This window comes from Pristis pectinata, chromosome 6, assembly GCF_009764475.1.
Source record: "Pristis pectinata isolate sPriPec2 chromosome 6, sPriPec2.1.pri, whole genome shotgun sequence".
Lineage (NCBI taxonomy): Eukaryota > Metazoa > Chordata > Chondrichthyes > Rhinopristiformes > Pristidae > Pristis > Pristis pectinata.
Window position 1 is genome coordinate 32,591,434 of NC_067410.1, and position 27,773 is coordinate 32,619,206.

Below are 27,773 nucleotides of genomic sequence, written 5' to 3' on the forward strand. Positions count from 1 at the left end.
TTTTGCAAAACATTCTATGGTATAGTTGTCATCCTAATTTAATCAATGTGAGAGAATTATTTGTATCTTTGTTTATTTTGACCAATGCTATCTGGCACACACATGTTGAGTACATTGTAGATAAATATTGATTGATGTGCCTCCATTTTCCATTTGTATATTGTTGCATGCTCAATACCTTTGATATGTAAAGTGCTAATAGTATAAATCCAAAGGCTTTTAAAGAAATCAACAGTAAGAGAAAATGAAGCAAATTATATAGATTAGCTCGTACACATTTATTGTAATGCACCATGGATCAGGTGTAAACAAAGAAAATGCTTTCCTTTATGATTTCACAATAGAAAACAAAACACATGTTCTTATGTTGAAAACGTAACATACATTCATACCTTATTGTTTGTGTGTTATCCCTACTGAGCTGCAAAATCTGAACTGTCAATATTAATTTTTCAATTCTATCATCTATCATGTGTTAGTTACTTGCACCAACTACTTTATATCTGACAGATTATAATTATACAAAAATTCATTACGCTGACTGATCTCAACAATATGTTCTATGGTGGCTTGGGGCTACAACTGTAGTCTAGTGATAAAACAAGAAATAAGGTAGTTTGGTGCCAGTACATTTTCCCATGTTGTCATTGAATCATGTTTAATAGCTTCCTTCATGGCAGTTTTACCAATTTACTTGCAATGACACCCCTTTCACCTCATGGTTTCAGATGCCCCAAAGCTTTATGTGAATGACTTACTAGTGTGCATGCTGTTTTTTTAAAAAAAAAAGCAATTTTCATTTCTCTCATTCATTTTTCAAAGGTTGCATTGCAATTAATATTTACGGTTTATAATGCATAATAATGACAGCAAACAGTCTCATTATACATTGACTTTCATAAATGAATGACATTCTATTAGATTATGGCTCATTAGTATTAATAAGTTCCTTATAATGAACTGCAAAATGGTGAAATCTATTGCCATTCCAATTAATACTATAGTTTGAATTCCATGTTTATGGATACAGCCTCTTAAGTCATAGTATGTGTCAAAGATGATTATTTAACACAATAAAGATATTACATTCAGGATTACTTTTCTTGAAATCAGTTCTGTTTTGAATTGGTTGGAAGATGTAAGCTTTAAACAACTTAGGAAGCACATATTTGATATATACTGATAACATTGTAGAATATAATAGGTAAAATTATGCTGACTGTTCTAAAGGGAAGCCTTGGTATTCAGCTTCTCCCAAGTAAGCAATCCCCAGACTTTTGTGGATGCACTGTAAGTCTGAGATGTGCTGGTGTAACAGATTCTGGCACATTTGTCACTTTGCTCCATCACTGGACTCCACATGGAACGTTATGTTGGGAAATCCACCTCGCCCCATTCGACACCATCCGCACCAGTCATTTGAAGGGAAATTCTAGGCCCAGAGATTGGGAGGATAAATGTAAAAACTTTTTCCCCTTATTTTATTGTTTTCTTATTTTGTGATTTAATTATGTTCTATAATTAAATCTTAATAGATTTCATGCCTTTGGATATTAAAAATACTTTAAAAAAATTAAAGAAGAGCTTTGGCAGAAGACAAAATTCTGCCCCTCCATTGCCTCCTGTCAAAGGAGCAGGGTGCTCTGGGAGTGGAACCTCATCATTACACTCCGATGTGCCTTGTCACGAGTCAGGCCCTGCTGTCCATCACCGAATGTTTTCTCATTGCAATGGGTCAGCTCAACCAGCACCTCCACACTAAGTGTGGGCGAAAGGGGACCTCAGGTGTCAGACCAAATCCAACTGAAGTTAGTCCTATGTTACAGAATGATTTTACTCATTTATGGGAACAAAAGCTGTGAGCTCTCAATAGAAATCTTGTTTCTTTTTGATAAACATTTATTGGGATCAGCAAATATGTTTTAATATTATCTTTATTAGACTTTTATAAAAATGCATTTTGATTGCAATGGGAAAATGAGAAATCCCACATGAAAAGAATACTTAAATTCTGGTTCCATTTCTTTCATCCTGTTAGCCATGTAACACAATGGTGTTGTTGGTTGATTATGATTATCAATCGCTATCAATTAGTATACAAGACACTCTGACATGGGATGAGGAACTTCCTAGTAGGGGAACCTTTTGGGAACCAAAGCTTCAAAGTCACTTGTTCCTCTTAATTTGCTAAATTTACTATATGTCCTAAATTATATTATAGCCCAAAATACTATTATCTGAAAAAAATCCAAATTACATTTGAATGAATCAATACTATTTGCTTCCCCTTTTCTCTAGATTTACCATTAGATTAGTTGTAAATGTATCTGTTTAAGCGCCCAGATCATATTACATCTCTGGTGTTCTTCTACTGTTCTGCACAAGGTGAATCGCCCTTTCATGATCTATATCAGAATCTTTAAATGAACTCACCTCTCAATCTTCTCTTTTTCAAACAAAACATGCCCATTTTATAGAACTGACCCTTGTCCAATCATTTTAATCATTCGGTTTGTTCACTTCTGTATCCTTTCAATGGACGCAATATCCTTTTCTGTAATGTGGCAAGCGAAAACTACACAGCGTTGAAGTGCAACGGTGATTGAGAAACTGGCATGATTACTTAACTACTCCACCTCCATATTACCTTTTTAATATATCCTATTTGTTTCATTCACTGTCTAGGCGATGTTTACGTTTATATGCGAGGCTGGAGAGCAAGACATCGAGAATATGGTTCATTAAATAGATGTTTATATGTACAAAACCATTGCGTTAGGCCTCGCATACAATAAGAATCACTTGATTATTAATTGGTTATTGACTCTTTAGATTGCCTACCCTCGCACAAGAGAAAGCGTTCATATAAACGTGCCTTTCATTATTGTGCCTATTGCTATACTTGAAGACTATTGGCGGTATCTTAACAAGCCCCATCCTACTTCCCTACTCTCTGAAATGTGTGCTGAAGTCCTCGCTGCTTTGCTCGTGGAGAAAGGAAGGGATTTGTTCCTCGTTCACAAACTTTCAATGTTTGATAAAGGAACATTTACTTGTCGGAATTATAATTGTACATTTTCTTAACGCAGGGTGTAGCCCGCCACTCTTGGTTAATGAACACAAAAGTCTTACCAAATCTTTTTTCTTGAGAAGCTTACTTTGTTCTTTAGACTTTTTGCACCAGTAAATAAAAATCTATGAGGAATACAATAAGTGATGATGAATAGATAGCAGCTCAGATTAATCTTAAATTGTTGATTTTATAAGTAACGTTTGACATTCCAACTGAACATCAAACTATTGAGTGTACGAGTGCAATGTATTGGAGAACAATTGAAAGTCAATGTTCCCACATTTCCCTAGCGATTCTGGCGGTGTATAAATACAATGTCTTAATGGAAACATTGATATTTTGTTTCAAAGAGCCTATAACAGGATGCAAGTGCGAAGTCGAAATATAATTCCGCAACCCTAAAGCTGCCTGCAGTCGATGTTGCGGAGGGCATGCACACCCGATTGTACGATCTAGTCCACTCACACGGTATAATGCTTCTGGGTTTTGGGATGAATTACTGCACAACTCTCCGTTGTTGGCATACAGACAATATTTCTGGGTCATTTAGGGACATGTAACAATCCCATGTGTTTCACCGTCGGAATAGCTGTGCATTATAAAGAGTGCAGCGAGTCTCTGGAATTGGTAGAAAGCAGTGTTAAGTAAAAGTTAAATTACTAAATGTTAGAGAGCCTGTACCTCGACAGCCGGGTGCACGTGTAAGTTTTTTTTAAGATATAATGTTATTTCTGTGTAGTCACAATGCTGTGAATAGTTTTAACTGCTGCACACTCATTTATCAACGGAGTGTAGGTCAAATCTGTGAGGACTATCAGGCAACTCCAGGGTGGGTCACCTGTTGGTTTACGTTCAGAATGAAATCCCACAATGGGGAAAATGCGCACATTACTGGCGGGAAAATCTGGTAATTGATAACCGGAGTAATCTCTGGTTTCAGCAGACAGTCTCGCTTTAAGAGGCAGTGCTACTTCCAATGAAGAAAGATGCATGAAATTCAAACAGTGGTGGATGCGAGGGGAGCCCAAGGGCAGTGCAAGCGGCTTTCCTTTTGGATACAGGTGACAGGCAGGCGGGGGAAAGAAAAGGCCAGCTTGCTGTTCTGTATTTGTTTGCCTCCTCCTCTGGTCGCTTTTAAATAATGAATTAACGCGCTGGGACATTATATCGACTTTCTCAAGTGAAATGCATCGAGAGGCATGACTGGGAAGTGAGAGGGAGCGGGATGCAGCTGGCGTCCTTGACAGGGGTAGGGACAGCCATTCCTTGTCTGTTGCCGGCGCTCTATGGATACAGTCCGCTCTGGGCTGCCTGTGGAAGTTCACGGTGCGCAGTCCACTGTAGCGAGGCAATGGTCGTGACCGTGACGGAGGAAATCGCCCCCTCTCCCCGATGAGCCCTCTCCCCGCGGCGGCCAGCGCTCTCCCCTCCCTCCGTCCCGACTGTGGCAGGTAAGAAGCGAGTGGTGGAACAGTGAAAAGGCCGGAGCAAGGGGCATAGGAATCACCCCGAGAGAGGTCCGGAACCCTCGGGGATCGGCTCAAGTCGCTCAAATAATTGCCAAGAGAGGGTTAGAGGAAAGATCGGAACAGCCGACGTGGGGAGTCACTCCATTCATTTTATACCAAAGCAGTCCTTAATTAAAAGTCAATAAATAAATTGACCTCGCCGCCCCCCCCCCACCCACCCACCCAAAAAAAGCCAAACTGCTGGAGGAACTCACTGGGTCGAGCAGCATCTGTAGTGGGGGAAGAACCTGTCGACGTTTCGGGACAATTCTTTTCACCGCCCCACCGATGCTGCTCGACTCGCTGAGTTCCTCCAGCAGATTGTTTGTTGGTCTAGATTCCAGCATCTGCAATCTCCAAAATAAATCGACCCGCGACATGGTCACGCGTTAAACTTGTGTTCGTGGCGCCGTCACACACTGAGGGTGCTTCTCTGTCAACTTTGGCATGAGATTCACGGGTTCACTCCCCTTCCCAATATGACTGACAGATGGCCCCGTGTTACCGGGGACGGGTTCGAAACTTCTCAGTAGGTGGCTTGCTCTCAGGATGCAATGCACTGCCAGCTCATTTCTCGACTCAACGCCCAGTGAATGCAGGTTATTTCGGCTGGGGATGCTTCTCGGCCGGGCTGATTCTTTGTTACGGCCAGGGCAGGGTCGGCTGAGGGAAGAGCAGAGAGGGAGCACGACTTTGAAGATGGGGAGTGACGGCGAGAGGCAGGAGTGAGACTGCGGCTCCGCTGAACACGGGTTTTCCACACCTTCCCCCCCCCCCCCCCCCCCCACGGAACCGCCACCAGCCACCGCCACCGTGCTCACTCTGATAGTCCTGACTCGCTCTCCCCGGTATCTGAGCGGTGTTCGCTGCTGGTCCCCTGGCCAAGCAGCTCTGGAAATCTTTCTGACAAGACTATCCGTCAGAGAATTGTTAAAACAGAAGCAAAAAAAACGAGACGGCAGTGACTTCCCGCGGGGCTAATAGTGTCTTTCGGATGACTTGTATTCGCCCTTCTTAATAACATGGAGTTTGTAGGGAGACGAGCAAAGTGACGGCCCATGTCTCCCGGAGATGTTTCTGGTTGGGACATGGGAACGGCAAGTGTTTTCTGGTAAGCAGTTGCTCTGTTGCAGTTTTCTTGGGAAAGGCAGCGATAAGGAATCGACATTCCCACACGCTCGTCTGTTACCCAGAGGCGAGGAGGAAACACGTTACTCAGGATTAAACAGCGTAGGAGTTCAGTGATTCTGGAGCAGGGCTGGCAGATTTTTTTTAAATCAGTTTACCAGCCAGCGAGAAGCGAGCACATGACCACCTCCCCCACCCCCTCCTTCCCTTGAAACTTTCTCGGCAGTTGCTCGTTGAACCATCGAGCGGGATTATACTCGGGGTCGCTCTGGGTGTCTGGCTCGGACTGATATGCAAGGGGTGTCATCTACAGCTTCTAAACACAAAGCATGTAGTTTGTTGGGTGATGCAGTTTCCCAGGGCTGAAGGCGGTGTAAGTTTATTTAATGCTTCCTGCTTCGCAGAGAGTCGCGATGGTGTCGACAATGTCTGTGCTCCTGTACATCTGGATAACAGCCTGCGTCTTGGTGTTCAGTCATGGAGCTCTTCCGCCAACACTTGAGCAACTTTATCTGCACCGCCCAGGTAAGGAGACGTGCACTGTGTGTGCAGGTAGCGGGGGACCCGAGTCCCCGCTCCGTTCAGGCAACGGTTACATCCAACCCGATTTTTTTTCCTACTTGGCATTGAAATGGAAGGAGGGGAGGGGAAGGGGGGCAGGTGTCGGATTGGAGCCATCCAGTATTTTGTAATTCCAGGAAACTGGCGTATGATGAGTTTGGTGCGGAGACGTTGGTTTGAGGACGGGCTGTGAGTCTCGCCGGACGGGACAGCGGACGGGTGCGAGTGACTCAAGGGCGACGGCGGGCAAGATATTGGGGGGGGGGGGGGGTGGTGTGGACGAGGTGCGGGGCGTGTTGATGGTGGTAGTGTAACACCGGTGGGAAGAACGAGCAGGCTGGGAGGGCAATGATGTGCCCGGCCACGGCTGTATTTGGGGGTACGAGGACCCCGTGTAACGGGGGCGGGCTGGAGGCAGGTCAAGGGGAGCTCACCGGTGAAAATGACACATGTCTAAACACAGCACCGCGCTCAAAGCATCGCTGCTCTGCCCTCCCTCCCGCGAACCTCCGGCAGGGAGCCGTTCTGCACCAAGAATTACCAAGATTGATGACATCCAAAGCCCAAGCAGCCCCTTCCAATCTCTCAAGATATAATCCACTACACTGACAAATGAGCGGAAACTGACGTGGCGCCCATCCCATTCAAATCGCCTTCCACCGCGACAGAAAGGGGCAAGCAGCCGAGCGGTGGTAACCCAGCTCAGCTTCTGCAGTTAACTTACCGGGGGCGGAGTAAACGCTAGGGTCATGCACGGGATAGGGTCCGGCCACGGACGCAAGACCCTCCGAGGAAGAAGCTCCCGTTGCATTTCACACAGCGGTGCACGGTGCTCACTGATCCTCGGGTGGTGCCGCGCTCCAGCAGATAAGCCCCCCACTACCTCTGGGACAAAGCCCGCGAATAAAGAGCCGTATTTAAATTATTTATAAAGGTCGGCATTGTATTTGTGATGGGTTTTATTGACTGATTTGGAAGTAGCAAGTGGATCTTAGCACATTATAACTACAACCGATGCTGTTTCCAATAGTGAAGCAATATGCACGGCAAAGTGGAGCAAATACAAATCTTATCAATCCGCCGAATGAATGTTGTCGACTTTCGGTGCAGGGTTGGTTTGGATTGACAGCGCCTGTCATCACAGGGGCGAGAAAGTTTATACAGGGGATTTAGCCGTGGACATAATTGGTTACTCGATTAGCGAAGCTTTGCAGTTTTATGAGGTCTCGTCGCCCTTTATTTGGCGCAGAAATGATGACTGAACACAGCAATCACCGAATAACTGTAGAAACGAGTGTAAAGTAAGATGAAGGCTAGGAAACAAGCACTTTAACCATGCGCGGCTCCTGCAGGATTAATGAGTCATGGGTAATATTTTCACAGTAATAGCAATTCCATAAGAACTTAAACAAAAACAAAACTGGCAAAGCAATTGACAGGGACAGGTTGTAACAAAATGATTCCAATGTGTATATACCAGAGCACATTGCAACTCGGGTCATCTGGATGGAAGTAGACAGCCCACGAATATACTCTTTGAAGAGTTACCGCTGCCAGTACAGTTCAAATTATCTCTCAGGAAATTTCAGGAGGTTCACGTTCACTTATCTTCTAAATTGCAAATGTCAGGGTTACAATCCCCTTTCACACGGATAATCGATGAACAAAGGGAATCGGTAGAATAAGATGGATTTACGAATACTCCATATCAAGCCTGGAAACGAATGCCCTCTTCTTCCCAAGTCAAAAAAAAGGCATCCTCATTGATAAACTTCAGGGTAAACTGCGACATTTAAAAACTGGCATTCGGTCATTTTACGCCGGGTTACCTACTGCTTGTAACTCGGGAGGGAGAGAGGGGGTGGTGCGAGGGATGAGAGAGGGGGCAGCAGTGCAGAACATTGGTACCAGCAATGTATTATAAGTTTCCACGAAATACTTTCATCACCCGTTCTCCCACCATGCCGCACCCCAAATCACATACAGCGTTACTTCATCCCAGTGACTTTCACAGTAGAAAATTCTGCATTGTTTCCTATTAAGGACACCCCCCGTCTTTTTTTTAATTGTGCGCCACCCTCAGCTAGTCTGGCAGTTTTACAACCAACGTTTCTGCTGATGTCAAAATGTCCATCACAATCGGTCAGTGAACATCAAAATACACTTCACATTGAGTGAGACTTCCTGCCAGGGTGTTGTGGAAGCGTCATTAGTGTGACTTAGAGCTTGAAAAGGTTTAATATCATAAAATCAAGTGATGCACTATTTTCTGGAGTGACTTTGACCAACTTTAGTATCAGGGGGCTGCAGCCGAGTCGTCCAGCTCGCAACTTGCCCGTTTTCTGGTTAATGGGGCAAATGGGGTCGACTGACTTTCCAATCTATTGCTGTGTCTGAATCAGAACGACGGACACTCTTCCATTTCGCTCACTGGAGGGTGGGATGGGTCTGGTCAGGGAATTAGTTGAACCAGCATTTAAAATAAAGCAGATACAGTCAAAATCAAATGAGCTCTTTGGTTCATAATTTTGTATTCGCTCCTTGTGTTTAGAGTTGAGAAGTGGTCGAATTTTGCTTTTTTTTACCCAAGGTTGTAAGACTGTTGAAATGCACCACCGGAGTTAATAACTGAAGTGAAGACCAAGTCAACATTTAATATGTCAAAGAAGTGACTTGGAAAATGGAACAGAACGATATGGGTATAGGGCAGTCACTTGGGATTAATGTGGAGAATAAACAATATGTTTCTGTTTCTATATTTTAACTGCTGTGATTCTTTGTACTTCTACGTACTGCATATAGAAGTGCTGATTCACTAACAAATATAACGTAACAATTTATGCCACTGTGGTTCAAACAACTGGAACCAAAGAAATTAAAATATAAACTTTGAAGGTGTAATGATCTAATTCCCAAAAGCTCCATTAGGACCACATGAATGGAATAGCACAGAGTATAATATGTTGTAATAGCATAATATAATCATAGGGTTGAGATTATGTTGATAAGTCATTCCTGTTTCACTCTCATTGCAAATAACAGTTTAACTCCCCGGGGTGTTTTTTAGCCTTGTCACGCACTATAACCTACATGTTGTAGTGGATAATGCAAATACTGTCCAACTTGTCAGCAGTAATTAACTGCTGTTTATGTCCTCAATAGATTTGCAGCGATTAAACTATAATTGTTAAGTTTTCATTATGGATTTCATCATACATCATCCACATTGAGCCCAAATGTTTACTGCATATAGTAAAAATAAAAGGTATTCTGGAACGATTTCAAATCCAACTTTTAGTTGATAATTTTAACTATTCAGTTTTTCCGTTGTAGTTTCTGATATTATTATCATATCATCAAAGAATGTATTACCTTGCAGTCATGTAAACACTCTAGAGTATAGAGTATTTTCAATAGGATGTTATTCATGTCTTCCAATTTGGGTTTATCAAATCAGAGTTTAGACCTGCAGGTTTTATGGATTCTGGCACAGTGGATTAATATTTCAAAACAAGTTTTTGCCAATTATACAATTACACCAGGAGAGAAGAGAATCATATGGCTTTAAAAGAAATTTAAGAGGGAATTCCAGTATTTCAGATTGATACATCTGAAAGCAGAAGGGTGTGGTGGCTGGGGGGAGTGGGGTGTCAAAGGAAGTTGGGGATGGACAAGCCAAGACTGTAGGAAGATGTAAGGCTGGAGAAATTGCAGCAATAGGCATGACAAGACCATAGGGTGGTGAACACAACAGTGAAAATTTAAATTTTTATATAGAGGCTTGGTGAACAGGAGCCAATGTAGGTCAGGGTGTTTAGAGGTAATGGAATATTTGATTTGAGTAATAATGTGGGCAGCAGAGTTTGAATGTACTCATGTTTATGGAGAGTGGAAAATGGCAGGTCGGCCTGGAGAGCAATGCATTAATTGTGTCTGGATGTAACAAAAGCAACATGATGAAATGAGTGAGGATAGCAGGAAAATGTATGTGGACCAATTCACAAAAGTTCTTCAATGTCTCCGTGTGAATATCATGTCCCTCTGCAGACTGTAATATTCTCCTTCCAATACTGGCATCCATAAATATAAAAGACTTTTTGTTTAGACAGATAACTTGGTTGAAGCTAATTTCTGGTGTCTCAGTCGTGAAAGTCATCTTTATCAGCTGCATTTTCACATTTTATTTTGAAGGAGAACACAAAAAAATTATCTATACTTTTTAAAGGTTTAATATATGTATGAATGTCAATAAACTAAGATGTTGCTATTCCCATCAAGCTGATTTTCAATGACCATGGTGAAAGGTAGTAATGGTCTGGATCATTAACATGTCTTTAGAAGATGTTTTGTAAGCAGTACCACACAAGCTGTTCGCCTGGAACAATTGGTTCTATTTGCTTCTGCACAAAATGCTTTTCGTAATAAAACAAAGATAAGGAACCTTGAGTTGTGTTTTTTTACTTTAAGTGGCTTTCTGCTTGTAAATCAAATATGTTGGAAAATTTATAAACATTTCATGTCCTTCATTGCTTTTTACCTTGATCATTTATTTCTTAATTAGATTTTGTTTAAATGTCTGACAGATAATGCATATATTATGGAAGCAGAATATGACAGCTAGTTTCATGAATGATGTTGTTAAATAATAGTTAATAATGTCCACAAGTGATCATAGTTACCCACGCAACAGGCACAGCCAACTGAATAATGTGCGAGTGATGTAGTCTCAGGCATATTATTTCCAAAAATCTGCTCATATAATAAACATCATTACTAATTCACCTGCCTAAAATGTTGGAAAATGTAGCCAGCATATCAACAAAGCAGATGTTCTGGCAGATTGAAATGATGCAGTGTAAAATATCATGATGAGGAACATCATATAACCTTTTCAGCATAATAATTTTGGTTATGAGATTGAAAAGGGAATGCAGCAAGAAATTTTTTGCAATATATAGCTGTTACAGTTACATTGGTCACACAATACTTTCAAGCTTGTAAGAGGAGGAAAATTCAATGAGCTGTAGCTTCTGTTCTCTGATGGGCTGCATCCTACCAGTTTCATTCAGGATTGGAACATTTCATCATTCTGCATTAGAGTTTGCTGCTGTCAATTCAAGAGATTCAATGTAGTTGAAATGTACTAAAAGAATTATTTTAAAACCCCAAATATTAAATGGCAATAATGATTATATGTGGAGTATATAATGGTTTATACTCATAGGTTACAATGCCTAGACCTGAAATATGATAGTTCCTGTGTTCTGGGAGCAAGAAAACATTGTCTTACAGAATATAACTAGTCAAAGGTGGATTATGTTAAATGAAGTGTTGGTTACCTTTTGAGAATTGAAGGGAAACTTCAGTTTTATCTTCTTGAAAGTTTTATTTAATCTTTTCTTCAGCTCTTGCACCTAATTAGAGACAATACATATAAGTATGGATTAAATGTGGTCTTTTGGAAGCAGTTAATCATTTGAACATGTTCTACTCTTTAGTCTATACTTGTGCATTGAAATGTTACCAGCTACTGTCTGTCTTAACATTGGACCTTTTCTCTGCCAATTATTAGCTGGTGATTATTTCAACACCTGCTTTGTACAATATTTAGAATAGCATCCGGTCATGGGAAAGGTGACCTAGTAATATTACACTTGCGATCCCATTCTGTACTCAGCGCCTTGTATGCTTTGCATCAGAGAGAGAGAGAGAAACCTGGTATGGAGAGAGATGCTAGAGAGAGGTAATGGAGGTATAAGGCAGATACTGAAATCTTGCCACGTGGTGCTATCTGGTGTTGATCTCAAAGAAAATTAAATTCTCAAAGGCATAAACATTTTTTGTTTTTAATACTCAGCATTCCTAAAGAATCACTATAATAAATAACTTATTGTATGTTTTATAATGTGAGTATATGATATTACAACATCACATTGGGGATATTTCATAAAGGGAACAGCTTTAACAAAATTGGGCAAGGACTATCTAGTGTGTTCGTAAAAAGGCAAATAAGTAGAAAAGGTATTGATATATCTGATTATTTTTAAAAAGGGGCAATCTTGAATGAGATTTGAATCCCAGGAAAATGATAGTGAATAGATCCCTTGCTATTGATCAATCACATCAACTTTTCTTGGTACTGTCCACAGTTTTTATCACAAACCTCTTCTCAAACGTCCGGCTTAGAGGGCACACATTTTAATGTAGATCAAGTAAAACCATTTGTACAAAACATCTCAGAGCTATGACTGGCTTGTGGAAACCCAGGAATGTCTCCTCTCATGTTCTTTAAGTCAATTACAGAGAATGAGCATGAACAAACTTGCTATTTGTTTACCACTTTCAACTATTTTAAATGTTTTAGCAGAATTTAATGTGTACATTAACAATCATTGAAATGTTAGAATTTTAAATTAATAAATCATGCAAAAAATATTCTGATAAAGGAGCCCAGTCCCAAAATGTTAATTGTTTCTCTTTCTACAGATGCTACATGATATGCTGAGTGTTTCCAGTATTTTCTGCTTTTGTTTCAGATTTCCAGCATCTGCTATTTTTGATTTTCTATTGCTATAACAACCCAAGATTAATGAATTGTATCTGAACTGATTTGCTGAAATAAATAAGGATGTTTCTCTGATGCTCATTTGCTTCTTTTTAATCTCTGAATATAATACACTGTTCCTTGTGCAAGCTATTTTATTAAATTTTTTACTTTTTTAGATGAAATTAATGGAAGAGTTGGTTTCCTAGTCTATTGGTTGCAGATCAGTTGATATAGTGTTAATAATGTTCTTACCTGCCAGTTATTGTGTTGTTAAGGAAATGAGATGAATGTAAAATTATCAGCTATTAAGAGTCTCCAACTGTAAAAGAATCTTGCTCAGGGTACATCCCAATTTAGGCTGTGATTTGTTTTAAATACTTTTTAATGATAGGCTGTTAATATGCTTCTGGAACCAGCAATCCAAATAACAGCATACAATTACAGCTCCATCATAGTCACGTTTCTGTCAGTTACATATTTAGGAAATCCTTTTTGGCAAGATGAGAAGTTGTGCACTGAAAATGAAGATGCTTCTCAGGCAATAATATTGAAATATTTGATCAATTAGAAAAATCCATTATTGTTTAATCTTGCCTGTTTTCTTCTCAAGAACATCATTTTTTGCACTTCACTTAAGACTTGAAGTACAGATAGTATACTTTGACCTACGAACGTGATGACAGTACAATGGAATACAATACATTATTAGTTATTTATGATGTCTGGAAATATATGGCCATACTTTGATTAAGTTCTTTTCGTGATTTTTTAAAATCGGAACTTATAGAGTTATTATAACTTCACTTATCATTTGACAATCACAACAAATGTATCAATTTGCACAAATGGCAATGGTATATGATCAATATTATGTGAAATTAAAAAAAGCAGCAAACTTGTGAATACAATAGATAAAAGAACATGGAATAGAACATGTCAAAACAGAAAATGCATCACTTGTGGAAAGTGAAGCAGTAGAAGTTTTAGGTTGATGATCTTTCATTAGTTGTGATGAAAGGTCATCAATCTGAAATGTTGTTTCTGTTTGTGTCTCTCCACATATGCTGCTTGAGCAACTGAATATTCCCAATGTTTACTGATTTATTACAGATTTTCAGCATCTGCAATATTTTCCTTTTGTAGGTAGAACCTCGACTAGGCAATGCAAGTTTTCAGGTATGCCCTTGCATTCAATAACCAAATTCTCTTTCCCACCTTGTCTCAATATGCCTTGATTCCCTTTACGATAAATAATATTGTCTTAAAATTGAGACTCTTGCAATTATAGTACAATATATTTTAGGTGTATGCAGTTTTTATGGTGTTAGATGTATAGAGCAAATATCTTGAAATTTTAGCTGTTTACAAGAGATCCTTTGCCTTGCAATTGGGACCAATTAATTTTGTGTACTGGGAATGAAACAAAAACTGCATTTTCAACTGTTTACATTAAAACAAATAGTGAGAACTAAGCAGAAGAGATCACAATTGTGGCGTTTGGATATCTACTAATTCAACATACTGGAAAGGGTGCAAAAAAAGATTTTGAGGATGTTTCCAGAACTGGAGGGTTTAGGTTATAAGGAGAGGCTGGATAAGCTGTGACTTTTTTCCCTGAAGTCACAAGGAAGAGTGTTTACGATTCATGCATGATGGAGTATTGAGGCCTGGAGCATTATCCAAAATTGGTGTGGTCTATCTGTATGCACTCTTGCATCACCTCTTCAGCACAGTGCAGAATTCCTAGCAATTTCTCACCCCAGGAATCCAATTGGCACCTAGCCTCCTTAAATAAAGTAGTCCTATATGGGTTATTAGCATGTTGGCTGCTGCTAATGTTTAAATACCAGCTGTCAGTTTGTCAGGCCAGTATCCAGGAAAGAATTCATTTGAGGTGCTTAACTGTTAGACTTGTTAATTGAGGCCACTTTTTATATTATTTGTTTAAGGAGTAGTAGGATTGCCAATTTAGTTAGTTGTCTGGTAAAAAACACTTTGTACTTTAGGAGAATGTGGAAGGGAACGATGTCATCTAGCTGAAGTAGCAACGGTGTCACCCTTACCTTCAGACCTGCATCACTAGGTAGACATGCATGCACCAGGAGCTTTGTGATTGGTTGAAGTTCCTCCCTCACAATCACCAAGGAAGAGGTACCAGGCCAACTAATGGGACAAGAGGTTGATAAGTCCTCTGGATCTGATGGTTTGCATCCTGGGGTCTGCAGGGAAGTGGCTGAAGAGACAATCGATCTACAGATCGCAGTACATTGGTAAACCATAAATGGACTGGACCTGTTCAAGAAAGCAGAAAGAGAGTTTGCAGGAAGCTTTGGACCAGTTAGCCTGACATCTGTCTTAGGGAAAATGCTGGAATCATTATGAAGGAAGAAATAGCAGGACATATGGAAAATTAAAATGCAACCATGCAGAGTCCATCTCGTTTTATGAAAGGAAAATAATGTTTGATAAATTTATTAGACTTCTTCAAAAGTGTTGCATGCAGGGGAGCCAGTAGTAGTCATGTATTTGGGTTTTCAGAAGATATTCGATAAAGTGCTACATAAAATTTTACTGCACAAGATAAAAAAACCTATGGCACTGGGGTGATATATATGCAAGGAGAGCAGATTGACTAATTAATAGAAAACAGTGTCAGATAAATTGGTCATTTTCAGGTTGGCAAGCTGTAAATAGTGGGATGCCACAGGGATTGTTGCTGGAATCTCAAAGAATTACAGTCCATATTAACCATTAGATAAAGGATCTGGGTGTACTGGCGCCAGATTTGTTGACCATACAAACATGTGTTTGTAAGATGCAAGCTATGAGAAGAATTCAAAGAGTTTGTACATGGATGTAGACAGGTTAAGCTAGTGCACAAACATTTGCCAGATGAAGTACAAATTGAGGATATAAGAGGTTATCTACTTTGGTTGGAGAAATTGAAAAGCAGAATATTGTTTAAATGGAGAAAGACTGCAAGTTACTAATGTACAGAGAGATCTGTGTCCTCACACATGAAATACAGATGGTACAACTTTTTGATTAGGAAGGCAAACGGAACGTTGGCCTTTATTGCTGAGGGGATGGAGTATATGACTGTACAAGGGACTGGTGAGACCACACCTGGAGTACTGCATAGGTTAAGTTTCCTTATTTAGGAAAGAATGTACTTGCATTTGAAGCAGTTCAGAGAAGGTTTGCTTCGTTATACTCTATGATGAAGGGGTTGTCTTATGACGAAAGGTTATGCAGGTTGGGTTAAACTCGGTGGAGTATAGAAGAATGGAAGTTGACTTTATTAATGCAGGACTTTATTGACATTGAATTTGTCAAGATAGTTACTGGGAGAATGACTTGCCTTGTGGAGAATCTAGAACAAGGGGGACATTATTTCAGAATAAGGAGTCACATATTTATAATGAATATAAAAGAAATGTCTTCTCTCAGGGAGTTGTGAACCTTTGGCATTCTCTCCCCAGAGAGCTGCGGAGGTTGAAGCATCGAATATATTCGGTGCCAAGATGAACAGATTTGTAGTCTATATGGGAATCGAGTGTTATTGGGGCACAGGTAGGAAAGTGAGCTGAGGCCAAGATCAGATCATCCATGATCTTATGGAATGATCTGAAGGAATAAAGTCAAGTGGCCATATGATGTTTTATTTCTTGATTATTGTTAGCCATTATTAGACACTGGAGCTGTTTTTTCTTCCACCAGCTAGGAGGTAATGTGGCAGATTGTGCTATCATTTCATTGTAGATTTGATCTCAATGATCTCAGAAGGATAAAAATTAGGCAAACTCCATTACAGGTGGTTGATTATTTGTTATCATCACATTATTGATCAGACATAGTTTACAAAAGTGTCACATGTGGAACCTGACTTGTCTCTGGCTAAACAGCTCCTTAGGAGAGGCAGCATCAAGTGTGCCATCAAAGAATTGGCCTCCTAAAAGATAAGATAATGTTAGTCACATGTACATCGAAACACACAGTGAAATGCATCTTTTTGCGCAGAGTGTTCTGGGGGCAGCCCGCAAGTGTCGCCACGCTTCCGGCGCCAACATAGCATGCCCACAACCTCCTAACCCATACGTCTTTGGAATGTGGGAGGAAACCAGAGCACCCGGAGGAAACACGTGCAGACACGGGGAGAATGTACAAACTCCTTACGGACAGCTGCTGGAATTGAACCCGGGTCGCTGGCGCTGTAAAGCGTTACGCTAACTGCTACACTACCGTGCCTGCCAAAAGAGGGTTGTTGGGTGGTGTTAGATGGTAGTTGTGGTTGGGGTATGGGAGGTATTGCAGATATGGGTAGCCATCAATACCACTTTGCAGTTCAGAGCTACCTATTAGAGCAAGCAATTGTTTCAGGGCACTGTGCATTTTCATCAATGACAACTCTGTCCTTGACTTATTTAGTGCTTTCAACCATTTCTTGATATCACTCAGAGTGAATTGACTTGGCTAAAGATGGGCTACTGTGGTGGTGGAGATCTCGAGAGGAAGCCAAGGTGGATTATCTATTAGCATTTCCAGCTAAACAATGCTTCGGCCTTGTCTATAGCACTCACATATTGGGCCCTGCCATTGTTGGGAATGAGGTAAATGTCTCCCATTGTTCTGACTCTGATTTATGAAGGAATTTCAAGGGGTTCAGGGTAAACATGCTCCCCCCCAAATCCAGAGCCTCCTACATGCAAGGTGCGGAGCAGGTATGATAGGGCAAAAAATGTAAGCCTGCACATACAAGATACTGAAAGCTTAATTCCACAGAAAGCTCTGAAGAGTATAGGTAGTGAAATTAGTGAAATGAAGAAAGAAGAGAGGTGGTATATAAAACATATTTACAAGAAAAGATCAAAGTAAATTTTATGATGTTTCCAAAGTACATAACAAACAAGAAGATAATTAAACAATGGTCATGGCCCAGTAGGAACCAAAAAGGTCAACTGTGTTTGGAGTTGGAGGATATGCTTAAGGTTCTTAATAACCATTTTGTGAGAGGACTAATGCTGACGTTATAGTAAGGTGAATGAGTGCAACATATTAGATGGAATAAATATAGAAGAAGAGGAAGTATTAAGGGTTTGTTATCTTTGAAAATGGATACATCACAGGCCTGGATAAAATTTACTCCAAGGAAAGGGAGGAAATTTTGGGGGCTGTGACATCAGTTTTTTTCAGTCCTCTCTGTCAGCAGGAGTGGTGGCAGTTGATTGAAAGACTGTTGCTGAAGTACTGTTGTTTAATAAGGAGGAAGGGATAAGCCAAGTAATTACAGGCCTGTTAGTTTAACCAGTATTGGGCAAATTATTGGAATCCATTCTACAGAACAGTGTAAACCTTCATTTAGAAAGGCACAGATTAATCAGGGGCAGCCAGAATGGATTTTTTAAGGGGAGGTCATGTCTAACTAACTTGGTTGAATCCTTTGAGATAACAAGGAGGGTCAATGCGGGCAGTATGTTTTCTGTAGTCTACATGAATCTTAGCAAGGTCCCACATGGCCGGCTCGTCAAAAATCTAGAAACAAAGGGATTCAAGGGAGGGTGGCAAATTAGACCCAAAATTGGCTCAGTGACAGGATGCAAAGAGTAATGTTTGACAGGTACTTATGACTAGAAAGGCAGTTACCAGTAAGGTTCCGCAGTGTTCAGTAATTGGTCTCTTACTTTGTGTAATATATATTAACAATTTAAACAGATGTAGGTAGCATGATAAAGAAGTTGGTTATGTGGTTGACATGGAGGAAAGATGTAGACTGCAGGAATATATAGGTGCTCTAGTCAATTGGACAAATAAAAGGCAAATGGAATCTCATCCAAAAAAAGTGTTAAGGAATGAATTTAGGGAGATGCAGGAAGACAAGTTAATGTAAAATAAACAGGAGGATATTGAGTGCCGTGTAGTACCAGAGGGACCTTGGGAGTATATGTGTGCAGATCCTGAAAGGTAGCAGGACAGACAGGTCAATAACTTAGTTAAAAGCAATTCCATTATTAGCTGAGGCACTGAATATAAGAAAAAGAAGTTTGTGCTAGAAAAATGTACAATACCAGTTAGCCACAGGTTGAGTACTACATATAGTTCTGATCACCACATTGTAGGACAGATATAATTATTTCAAAAGGGTTAGTTACCAGAAATTGTAAAATTCATTATTAAGTCCCAAGGGCTGCAGCATATCCAGACAGAAGAGAGGTTGCTGTTCTTCGATATATTGTATATCATTGGAGCAACGTAGGAGGCTGAAAACTGAGGGGTAAGGCGAGAGTGGGCAGAGAATTAAAGTGACAAGAAGATGGAAGCTTTAGGGGAGCCCTTGTAGAGTGAACAGAGGTGTTCTGCAAAGTGGTCCCCAATCTGCATTTGGTTTACCCAATGCAGAGGAAACCACATTATGAACACCAAATGCAACACATTAATTTTGAAGAAGTGCAAGTGAATTATGGTGTTGAAATGTTGACTCTTTCTCTCTGCCCACTGATGCTGCTTAACCTTCCAGCAGTTTCTGTCTTGTTTCAGATTTCCACCATCTGCAGGTTTTTTTTTGCTCCATGTAAATAAACCAGGATTGCTTTCTTTAGAACAGGGGAAGCTGAGGAGAGACTCAACTGAGGTGCATAAAATTATGAGGGATTGAGAGAAGGACCTATTTCCCTTGGCAGAGGTGCCAAAAAACTTGAGGGCTTAGACTTAAAGTAATTGGTAGGAGGAGGAGAAGAGAGATGAGGAAACATTTTTTTTCATCTAACTGACAGTAGTGGTCTGGAATTCATTGCCTAAGGTGATGATAGAGGCCTAAATCCACACAACATTTAAACAGTACTTGGACGTTTGCTGGAAAAAAGAGTGACCTGCAGGGCCAAGGACTGGGTGCTGGAAGGTGGGATTTGATTGGGGAGCATTTCTTCAGCCAGCATACAGTGGCATGCAAAAGTTTGGGCACCCCTGGTCAAAGTTTCTGTTACTGTGAATAGCTAAGCAAGTAAAAGATGACCTGATTTCCAAAAGGCATCAAGCTAAAGATGACACACTTCTTTAATATTTTAAGCAAGATTACTTTTTTATATCCATCTTTTACAGTTTCAAAATAACAAAAAAGGAAAAGGGCCCGAAGCAAAAGTTTGGGCACCCTGCATGGTCAGTACTTAGTAACACCCCCTTTGGCAAGTATCACAGCTTGTAAACGCTTTCTGTAGCCAGCTAAGAGTCTTTCAATTCTTGTTTGGGGGATTTTTGCCCATTCTTCCTTGCAAAAGGCTTCTAGTTCTGTGAGATTCTTGGGCTGTCTTGCATGCACTGCTCTTCTGAGGTCTATCCACAGATTTTCGATGATGTTTAGATCGGGGGACTGTGAGGGCCATGGCAAAACCTTCAGCTTGTGCCTCTTGAGGTAGTCCATTGTGGATTTTGAGGTGTGTTTAGGGTCGTTATCCTGTTGTAGAAGCCATCCTCTTTTCATCTTCTGCTTTTTTACAGATGGTGTGATGTTTGCTTCCAGAATTTGCTGGTATTTAATTGAATTCATTCTTCCCTCTACCAGTGAGATGTTCCCCGTGCCACTGGCTGCAACACAAGCCCAAAGCATGATCGATCCACTCCCATGCTTAACATTTGGAGAGGTGTTCTTTTCATGAAATTCTGCACCCTTTTTTCTCCAAACATACCTTTGCTCATTGCGGCCAAAAAGTTCTATTTTAACTTCATCAGTCCACAGGACTTGTTTCCAAAATGCATCAGGCTTGTTTAGATGTTCCTTTGCAAACTTCTGATGCTGAATTTTGTGGTGAGGATGCAGGAAGGTTTGGAGAAAAAAAACTTTTAGTTACTCACTTGTGTATCTTTTGCTGCTCTGCATTTATCTTGCTTTCAAAAAAACATATAAATATAAATTGTTTAACAGTGGGATATTTACTGAAGGTAGGAGAACGTGATGATCTCTGCAAAAAAAATCTTTGGCAAATCTTAAATGTTGATCATTTCAGAATTATTACTTCAATATGAATATTCTAAATCACTTTCACATCATATTTTACAAAGATTAAAAAATATATATTAAACTATTTTAGGGTGGGACTATGCTGAATTTGTAGCCGCTAAGAGGAAATCTGGAAGCTTCTGCTGCAGTGAGCAACACTGTGTGATGGCACACAGTGTTTTAAGTACAGATAGTTCTTTCATTTTGGGTAAATGGATGCCAATTAACAAAGGTTGGTATCAGAAATGCCAATAAAATTAATGCAATAAATAATTGCAATTGACATTATTGTGACAGGGTCACAATCCATTTTCAGGAGCTAGAACAAAAAAACCAAGCCCAGCATAAACATTGCTCTGCTGAATTAATGAATGTTTGGTCAATGTTTTACTGATATACTTCTATTGAGGGATGAGGTTGTAAATGTTCCTGTGTTGTCTTTTAACATTGGTGTTATTTTAACCAGCTGTTGGAGCAGGTCACTGGCCATCATAGAGTTAGAATTATATGTTCGTATCTAAGTCAATTCATTCAGCTTACAATGTTTGTACTGGTATGCAATTTAAAATTACTAATGTATCAAGACATTTGACAAGAGTATGATTATAAGAACTCAGATGCGTATTAAATGATAATTTGAAATGTAAGTCTTGGCCAGTTAAGTACCTCTTCAAGTGCAGGCACTTTGGTAATGTAAGGAAACATAGAGGGTAGTCCACACATAACAAGAAGATCCCACAAAAAGAAATGCATCAAATAACTTTGGTTGACTGTTGGGCAGGACATTGATGATTCTTTTGTTCTTCAAATGGTATGGAATCTTTAATGCTCACCAGCAGTATGACACTGTTTTGGAACTGGTTCCTAGTGCATTTCCAAAACAGTGTCATACTAGTAGTCTAGATTGTGTGCGGAAGTTTCTTGAGTGAGGCATAAATCTTTGAGCAAGAGTGTCACCATTGAGCGAAGCCTTCAAATCAAAGTGCTAAAGATGTCTAATTTATGCAAGCACAGATATTAACATCCAGAATTGACTGACTAAGCTTTATGCATGATGTATTTCACAGCTTTGTGCCAGGTTGAATGTTGTGTTTCTGACTGTGGTAGAAAGGATTGGAGAAAGAAAGCACTGAATACTATTAGACTTGGTGATGGTGTGTTTATTTTGGGATATGATTCATTACCAGGCTTCAACTATTGAAAAAAGCAACTTGGATAGATTTCCCTTCAATTTTCCCAATAGAAGTGACTTTTAGATTGATTCAGCTGATATGATCAACTATCAGGGCTGGTCACATTGTTCATATTGCAAACTCTTGTGTTTTCAATAAGAATGTTACTCCTTATACGGTACTTGTCATGTTTTAAGATTCTTCAGCATTGGACAAGTCAGTTCTACGTTGGTCTTTCAAGTGGTAGCTGTATGATCTTTGAAGGCAGATGAGTATTCTGATTTAGAAATTAACCAGACAGTTCAAAGTTAAAAGGAACTGTTAATTCAACAAAACCTATGTTTAATTTTCATGTTGTTCAGTATTATCATTTTTAGGCTTTCTTTACTGAATTCTAAATTCATTGTAAAGTCAGTAAACGGATTTGTTTTATGGAGTAGATGAGGAGAAGCTGTTACCTTTGGTGGGAGGAGCATTAAATAAAGGATGAGGATAACTGGCAAAATAAATGGTTAGAAATGATGAGAAAATATTTTTCACAGCAAGCTATGAACAGCAATGCACAGCCTAAAAGGTTTGTGGAAGTAAATTCAGAAACAACTTTCAAAAGGAATTGGATGTATATTTGAAACGAAGAAAGTGGAGAAAGAGCAGGGAATGGATTAAGTTGATAGGCCTTTCAAAGGGCTGTTGCAGACACCTTGTGCTGCGTAATTCTATGATCTTAAGGTCTAAATTGAAACCAGATTAGTGAGTTCTTCCGGCATGTTTTGAATCATTCTGAACTCCAAATGTTCAGATATTCTCCTCGGTGCAGATGGATGAGCGTTGAGGTTACTTTGAGCATAATCACTGGAGTGAAGAAATGGGCAGTTACTCAGCAGCTGAAGTGACGTTTGTAACACAGACTCAGACTAAGATGAACACCAGATTCTGAAGCATAAATAAGTTTAGAAACAGCTGATAAATGGAAAATTTAGCATGAAAACAAAAAATATATATATATTTTAGTTGTTATTTTCATTTCTATTCTGTGATTGACAACTTGCTGTTCAAGTTAACTTCCAATTGTCGTGAGAATTAGAAGGATCACCCATTCTACTTGATGGATGCTGACTGTTTTCCTTGGAAGTATGCTTGACTTTAGTATACTTGAATCCAGAATATCTGTGACTATAATAATTGTTGTTAAGGATTTCATTCCCTGGAGGATTACAAGTGATTGGACATATTTTGAGGATTTATTACTTCTTATGAACCATTTGAATTAAGCAGATAGCACAGAGATTTGTAATTAGAATTCCATGTACAACATATCACTGTTACCCTAATACTATATTTCTGCAAGATAAAGCCAAATATCTCCAATTTACGCAGAAGATTTGCAAATATGAACATGAGCAGTTAATGAAACAACACTTCACCTTGGTGGTGAAAGTACTCAAGACACTTTAAATGATTGGTCTAATTTTTACAACAAATTTGTATATATCGGTGGGAAAAAAAAATCAATTAAGATTTTCACTGGCAGATCCAGCCGGAGATTTGGACCACAAAATGTAAAATGCAGTTATTTCCCCATAGACTCAGATTTTTTCAATTTAAAATTGATCATTTATGCAGCTCAAAGACAACTCTCGAATGTTAATTACTTTGATGGAAGCACCATATTCTAACTTAGCACTTCATATCAACAATAATTATTCAAAATCTACTTAAGTTGTGTTTGTTTTGTTTTTGCATTACATGTAGTATTGGGGCTTCAGATGAGTTGAAGCCCCGTGTTTCTTGTGAAAAAAGTTTATCTAAAATATTACAGCATCATAAGGCTGAGTTTTTAATGCCACCTTCTAACATGATTTGCTAGAGAAGGAATTATTTTGGTGAAAGTGAAATAAGACCCATGGTAAAACATTTTCTTGGGGCACGAGATAGTTTTATAAGCAGCAATCTGTGAACTTTAGCACCCCATTGTTATAACAAAAGTGGAGGCAAAAGAAATCAAAATATTATTTCTATTACAAATCCAGCAATGTTCTGATGCTACTGCTCTGCCAGATATTGGATTACATGGTGTTGTTTTTCTCAGTGCTTGATCATCCAAATTTAACGGAGCTCAGAGTAAATCATGTTAATGATTATCTCAAGGTAAAATTGTGCCATTCATAAATCTGTGTCCAATGTTTTTCTAGCATCAAAACCACTTTTAATGACATTAATCATCATGCAATACACATTTGAAGCTTTCCTGTCATAAATTGGAGCACCCAGAAGTCAGCTGTTGGTTGGCAGTCACAGAGAATCAAGGAGTGCCACCAATGAAAACTACATTCCGATGCCATTTATAAAGACCGTTGGCCCACAACAGGACATTTCACAACACAGCTACAAAGTTCATTAGAGACTGCTATCACTTCCCCCAAAGTACTCGTGCCCAAACTAGTAACGTAGTAACGTCTGTGTGCGCACGTGCGTGTGTGTGTGTAAATACTGTATGTGTGTGCATTTATAATATTGAATCATTCTGGACTGTTATTCTTAACATACCAATGATATCATGATTTTTTTGCCTGAATCATTCCTGACATATGTCTCATTTACCAGATCTTTAATATCTCTCTCGAGAATCTGGCTGTCTGCTCTGTGCCCTCACCAGCCCCTCTCATCTCAATTGTAGCAATAAGTGTTGCGACCGACTGCCATGAGTAGTGTGCCTGTAAGGGCTGACATTCTACTCTGATTGTAGTACAGCAAAGTGGTGGCAGCAATAATTATTTAGGAGTTGGGACCTTGGAAAGTCACCCTTTAACATACATTTTTAGGCAGAAGCCACACTAACACTGTTACCCGCTTGTTAGCAACCAATTTTGCTGTAACTTTGGGGAACTTTACTTGGTGTTTCTGTGCACTGAAAGTAGGGAAATCCAATACCGAAGCATCACTGTACTAAATTATACCCCATTCATTGAGAAGCAGTTGAAATACCTCCACCTCTCACAATATAAATGTTTTCCAGATGTTAATCAAAGAGGATATTTTAATAGTTGAATAATTATATTTACTATTGAAACTATATTCAGCTGTAAGGTCTGAACAATTATATTAAAGTTCAGCTTTGGAACTTCATTTTGAATAAAACAGTGAATCCAACTGATACCAATCTTTCCATGATTTAATGAAAATATAGTAAATCCTATTCCATTTTGATGCATAAATCTAATTCTAAAAATTACTTGCCTTTTGTGTGTTGAATAGTATGTGTACAATGCTACTATTTCATTTTTCCAGTTTAAAATTAGTTGAACTAATTAATTATCAAATGTTTAAATGTGTCCATGGGATTGACGTATAAAGGATCTGTATCTGAAACAAGTTTTGCAGTTCAACAACTTGGAAACCTATTAGTTGTTATTATCCTCAATCTACAAGAACAATGAAGCAATGACAAGTAGTAATAATGATAGATGGGGCGGAATGCTGGTATGAAATGGATTAATTGAGCAGAAACTGATAAGAGTTCAAACTTTTGCCCCCATTTAACAGATGCTGAAGTTTAATTTTCATTTGGAAGTAATATCCAACAGCCTTAGTTAACGGTTTGAAGCTGCAACCTTATTTGTAGTATTTATTACCTGATCATGAATTAAAGAGGATCCTCTTATGCATGCAGTTCATTTTTAAGCAGTTGATGACTGGCAGATTGCTTAGTGGTGTTGAGAGTTGAATATGCCTGGGAAGACCACCTGTATTCCCCCCAAAGCAAGACTTACCAACTCTCATCTTTCTATTAAACGTACAATTTAAGAACTTAAAATTAAAATAAAATCAGGCTAACTAAAAGACAAATAATTAAACCATTAACATAAAGTATTTTTTTAAAAGTAACTTCCCTTCCTTTGCCTCATGAGATGAGATGAGATATCTTTATTAGTCACATGTACATCAAAACACACAGTGAAATGCATCTTTTGCATAGAGTGTTCTGGGGTCAGCCTGCAGGTGTTGCCATGCTTCCAGTGCCAACGTAGCATGCCCACAACTTCCTGACCTATACGTCTTTGGAATGTGGGAGGAAACCAGAGCACCCGGAGGAAACCCACACAGACACGGGGAGAATGTACAAACTCCTTACAGAGAGCAGCCAGAATTGAACCTGGGTTGCTGGTTTCCCATTGAAAATCAATAGGATCTTATATTCTGCAACAGGACTAATCAGGTTAAGGATTCAAGATGAAATCCTTGCAAGATTGGGCTTGGTGGTTGTGCTCTGTGTGGGAGTCCAGTGGAGGAGTGAACCGATGGAATCTGTCATTAGGTCCCACTCTTCCTGCCTCTGCTTAGACCCTGTGAATGATCCATCATGGCTTCTTTCCACAGCATTGCAGAAGCCAGTCTCCAGCCAATACAATTCATTCCATATGATATCAAGAAATAGCTGAGAGCACTGAATACTGCAAAGGCAATGGGACCCGACAACATCCCAGTTGTATTACTGAAGACCTTTCCTCTAGCCAAGCTGTTCTTGTACCTGGCAATGTAGAAAAGTGTCTAGGTATGTTCTGTTCACAATATGCACAGCAAAATCAATCTGGAAAAAATACTGCCCAATCAGTCTCTTCTCATTCATCAGTAAAGTGATGGAAGCTGTCATCGACAGTGTTATCAAGCAGCACTTACCCAAGAATAAGCCTAGTTTGGGTTTTACCAGGAGAATTCCACTCCAGACATCATTACAGCCTTGTTCTAAACATGAAACAAAGAGCCAAATTCCAAGGAGAGGCAGGAGTGATTCCCCTTGACATTACGACGGCATCTGACTGAATGGCATGCAAGAGCCCTGGTAAAAGTGAAGTCCTTGGGCATCAAAAGAAAAAAACTCCAGTAGTCGGAGTCATACTTCACAAAAAGGAAGATAGTTGTGGTTTTTGGAGGTCAATCATCCTAGCACCAGGACATGACTGTGAGATCCTTTGGGCAATATCCAAGGCCCAATCATCTTCAGCTGATTCATCAATGATCTTCCCATCAAAACGGTAGAAGTTTGGATGTTTGCTGATCATTGAATAACTTTCAATTCTACACACACTCCTCAGCCCATGCTTGCATGCAGTAACACCTGGTTAATATTCAGGCATAGGCTGATATGAGGCAAGTAAAATACACACCACAAAAATCTCAGTCTCAAACAGGAGAAAATCTAACCATCTACCTTTGATAGTCGGTGGCATTACCATCAAAGAGAATCTCACCAACAAAGAGATTCTCACTATCTACACCATGGGGGTTCACCACTGACCAGAAATTCAACTGGACTAGCCACATAAATGTAATGACTCCAAGAGTAGGTCAGAGGTTGTGTAATCTGTGGTGTGTGATTCACCTGCTAGCCCTCCAAATCTTTTCCACCATCTACAAGACAAAAGTAAGAAGCGCAATGGAATACTCTACACAAGCCTGGATGCACCAACAACCCTCAAGAAGCTGAGCACCATCCAGGGCTTCATCGGCACTCCATTCACCACACTAAACATTCATTTCCTCTACCTCCTGTGTACAGTGGCTGCACCTATCTACAAAATGCACTGCAGTTACTCCAGCAGCACCTCCCAAATCTACAACCTCTACACCAAGCATGGGGACAACATGCACAACGATACACCACCACCTACAACTTCCCCTCCACACTGATTTCAAAATATATAACAGGTTCTCCATCAGCGCTGAGTCTAAATCCTGGAAGTCTCTACCTGACAGCACTGTGAGATTACCTTCATCAGAGGGACTGCAGTGACTC

The 27,773-nt window shown here is 39.7% G+C and overlaps 1 protein-coding gene across 1 annotated transcript in view; it reads left to right on the forward strand.

The window, feature by feature from the left end:
- Positions 1 to 5,099: 5,099 nt before the first annotated feature.
- The window catches only part of LOC127571345 (chemokine-like protein TAFA-1), a 261,394-nt gene continuing 238,720 nt past the window's right edge, over positions 5,100 to 27,773 (forward strand). Inside the window, exons 1-2 of the mRNA XM_052017634.1 lie at positions 5,100 to 5,180; positions 6,114 to 6,234. Coding sequence (XP_051873594.1) covers positions 5,175 to 5,180; positions 6,114 to 6,234 — 127 coding nt within the window. The 5' untranslated portion in view covers positions 5,100 to 5,174. The remainder of the gene's footprint in view (positions 5,181 to 6,113; positions 6,235 to 27,773) is intronic.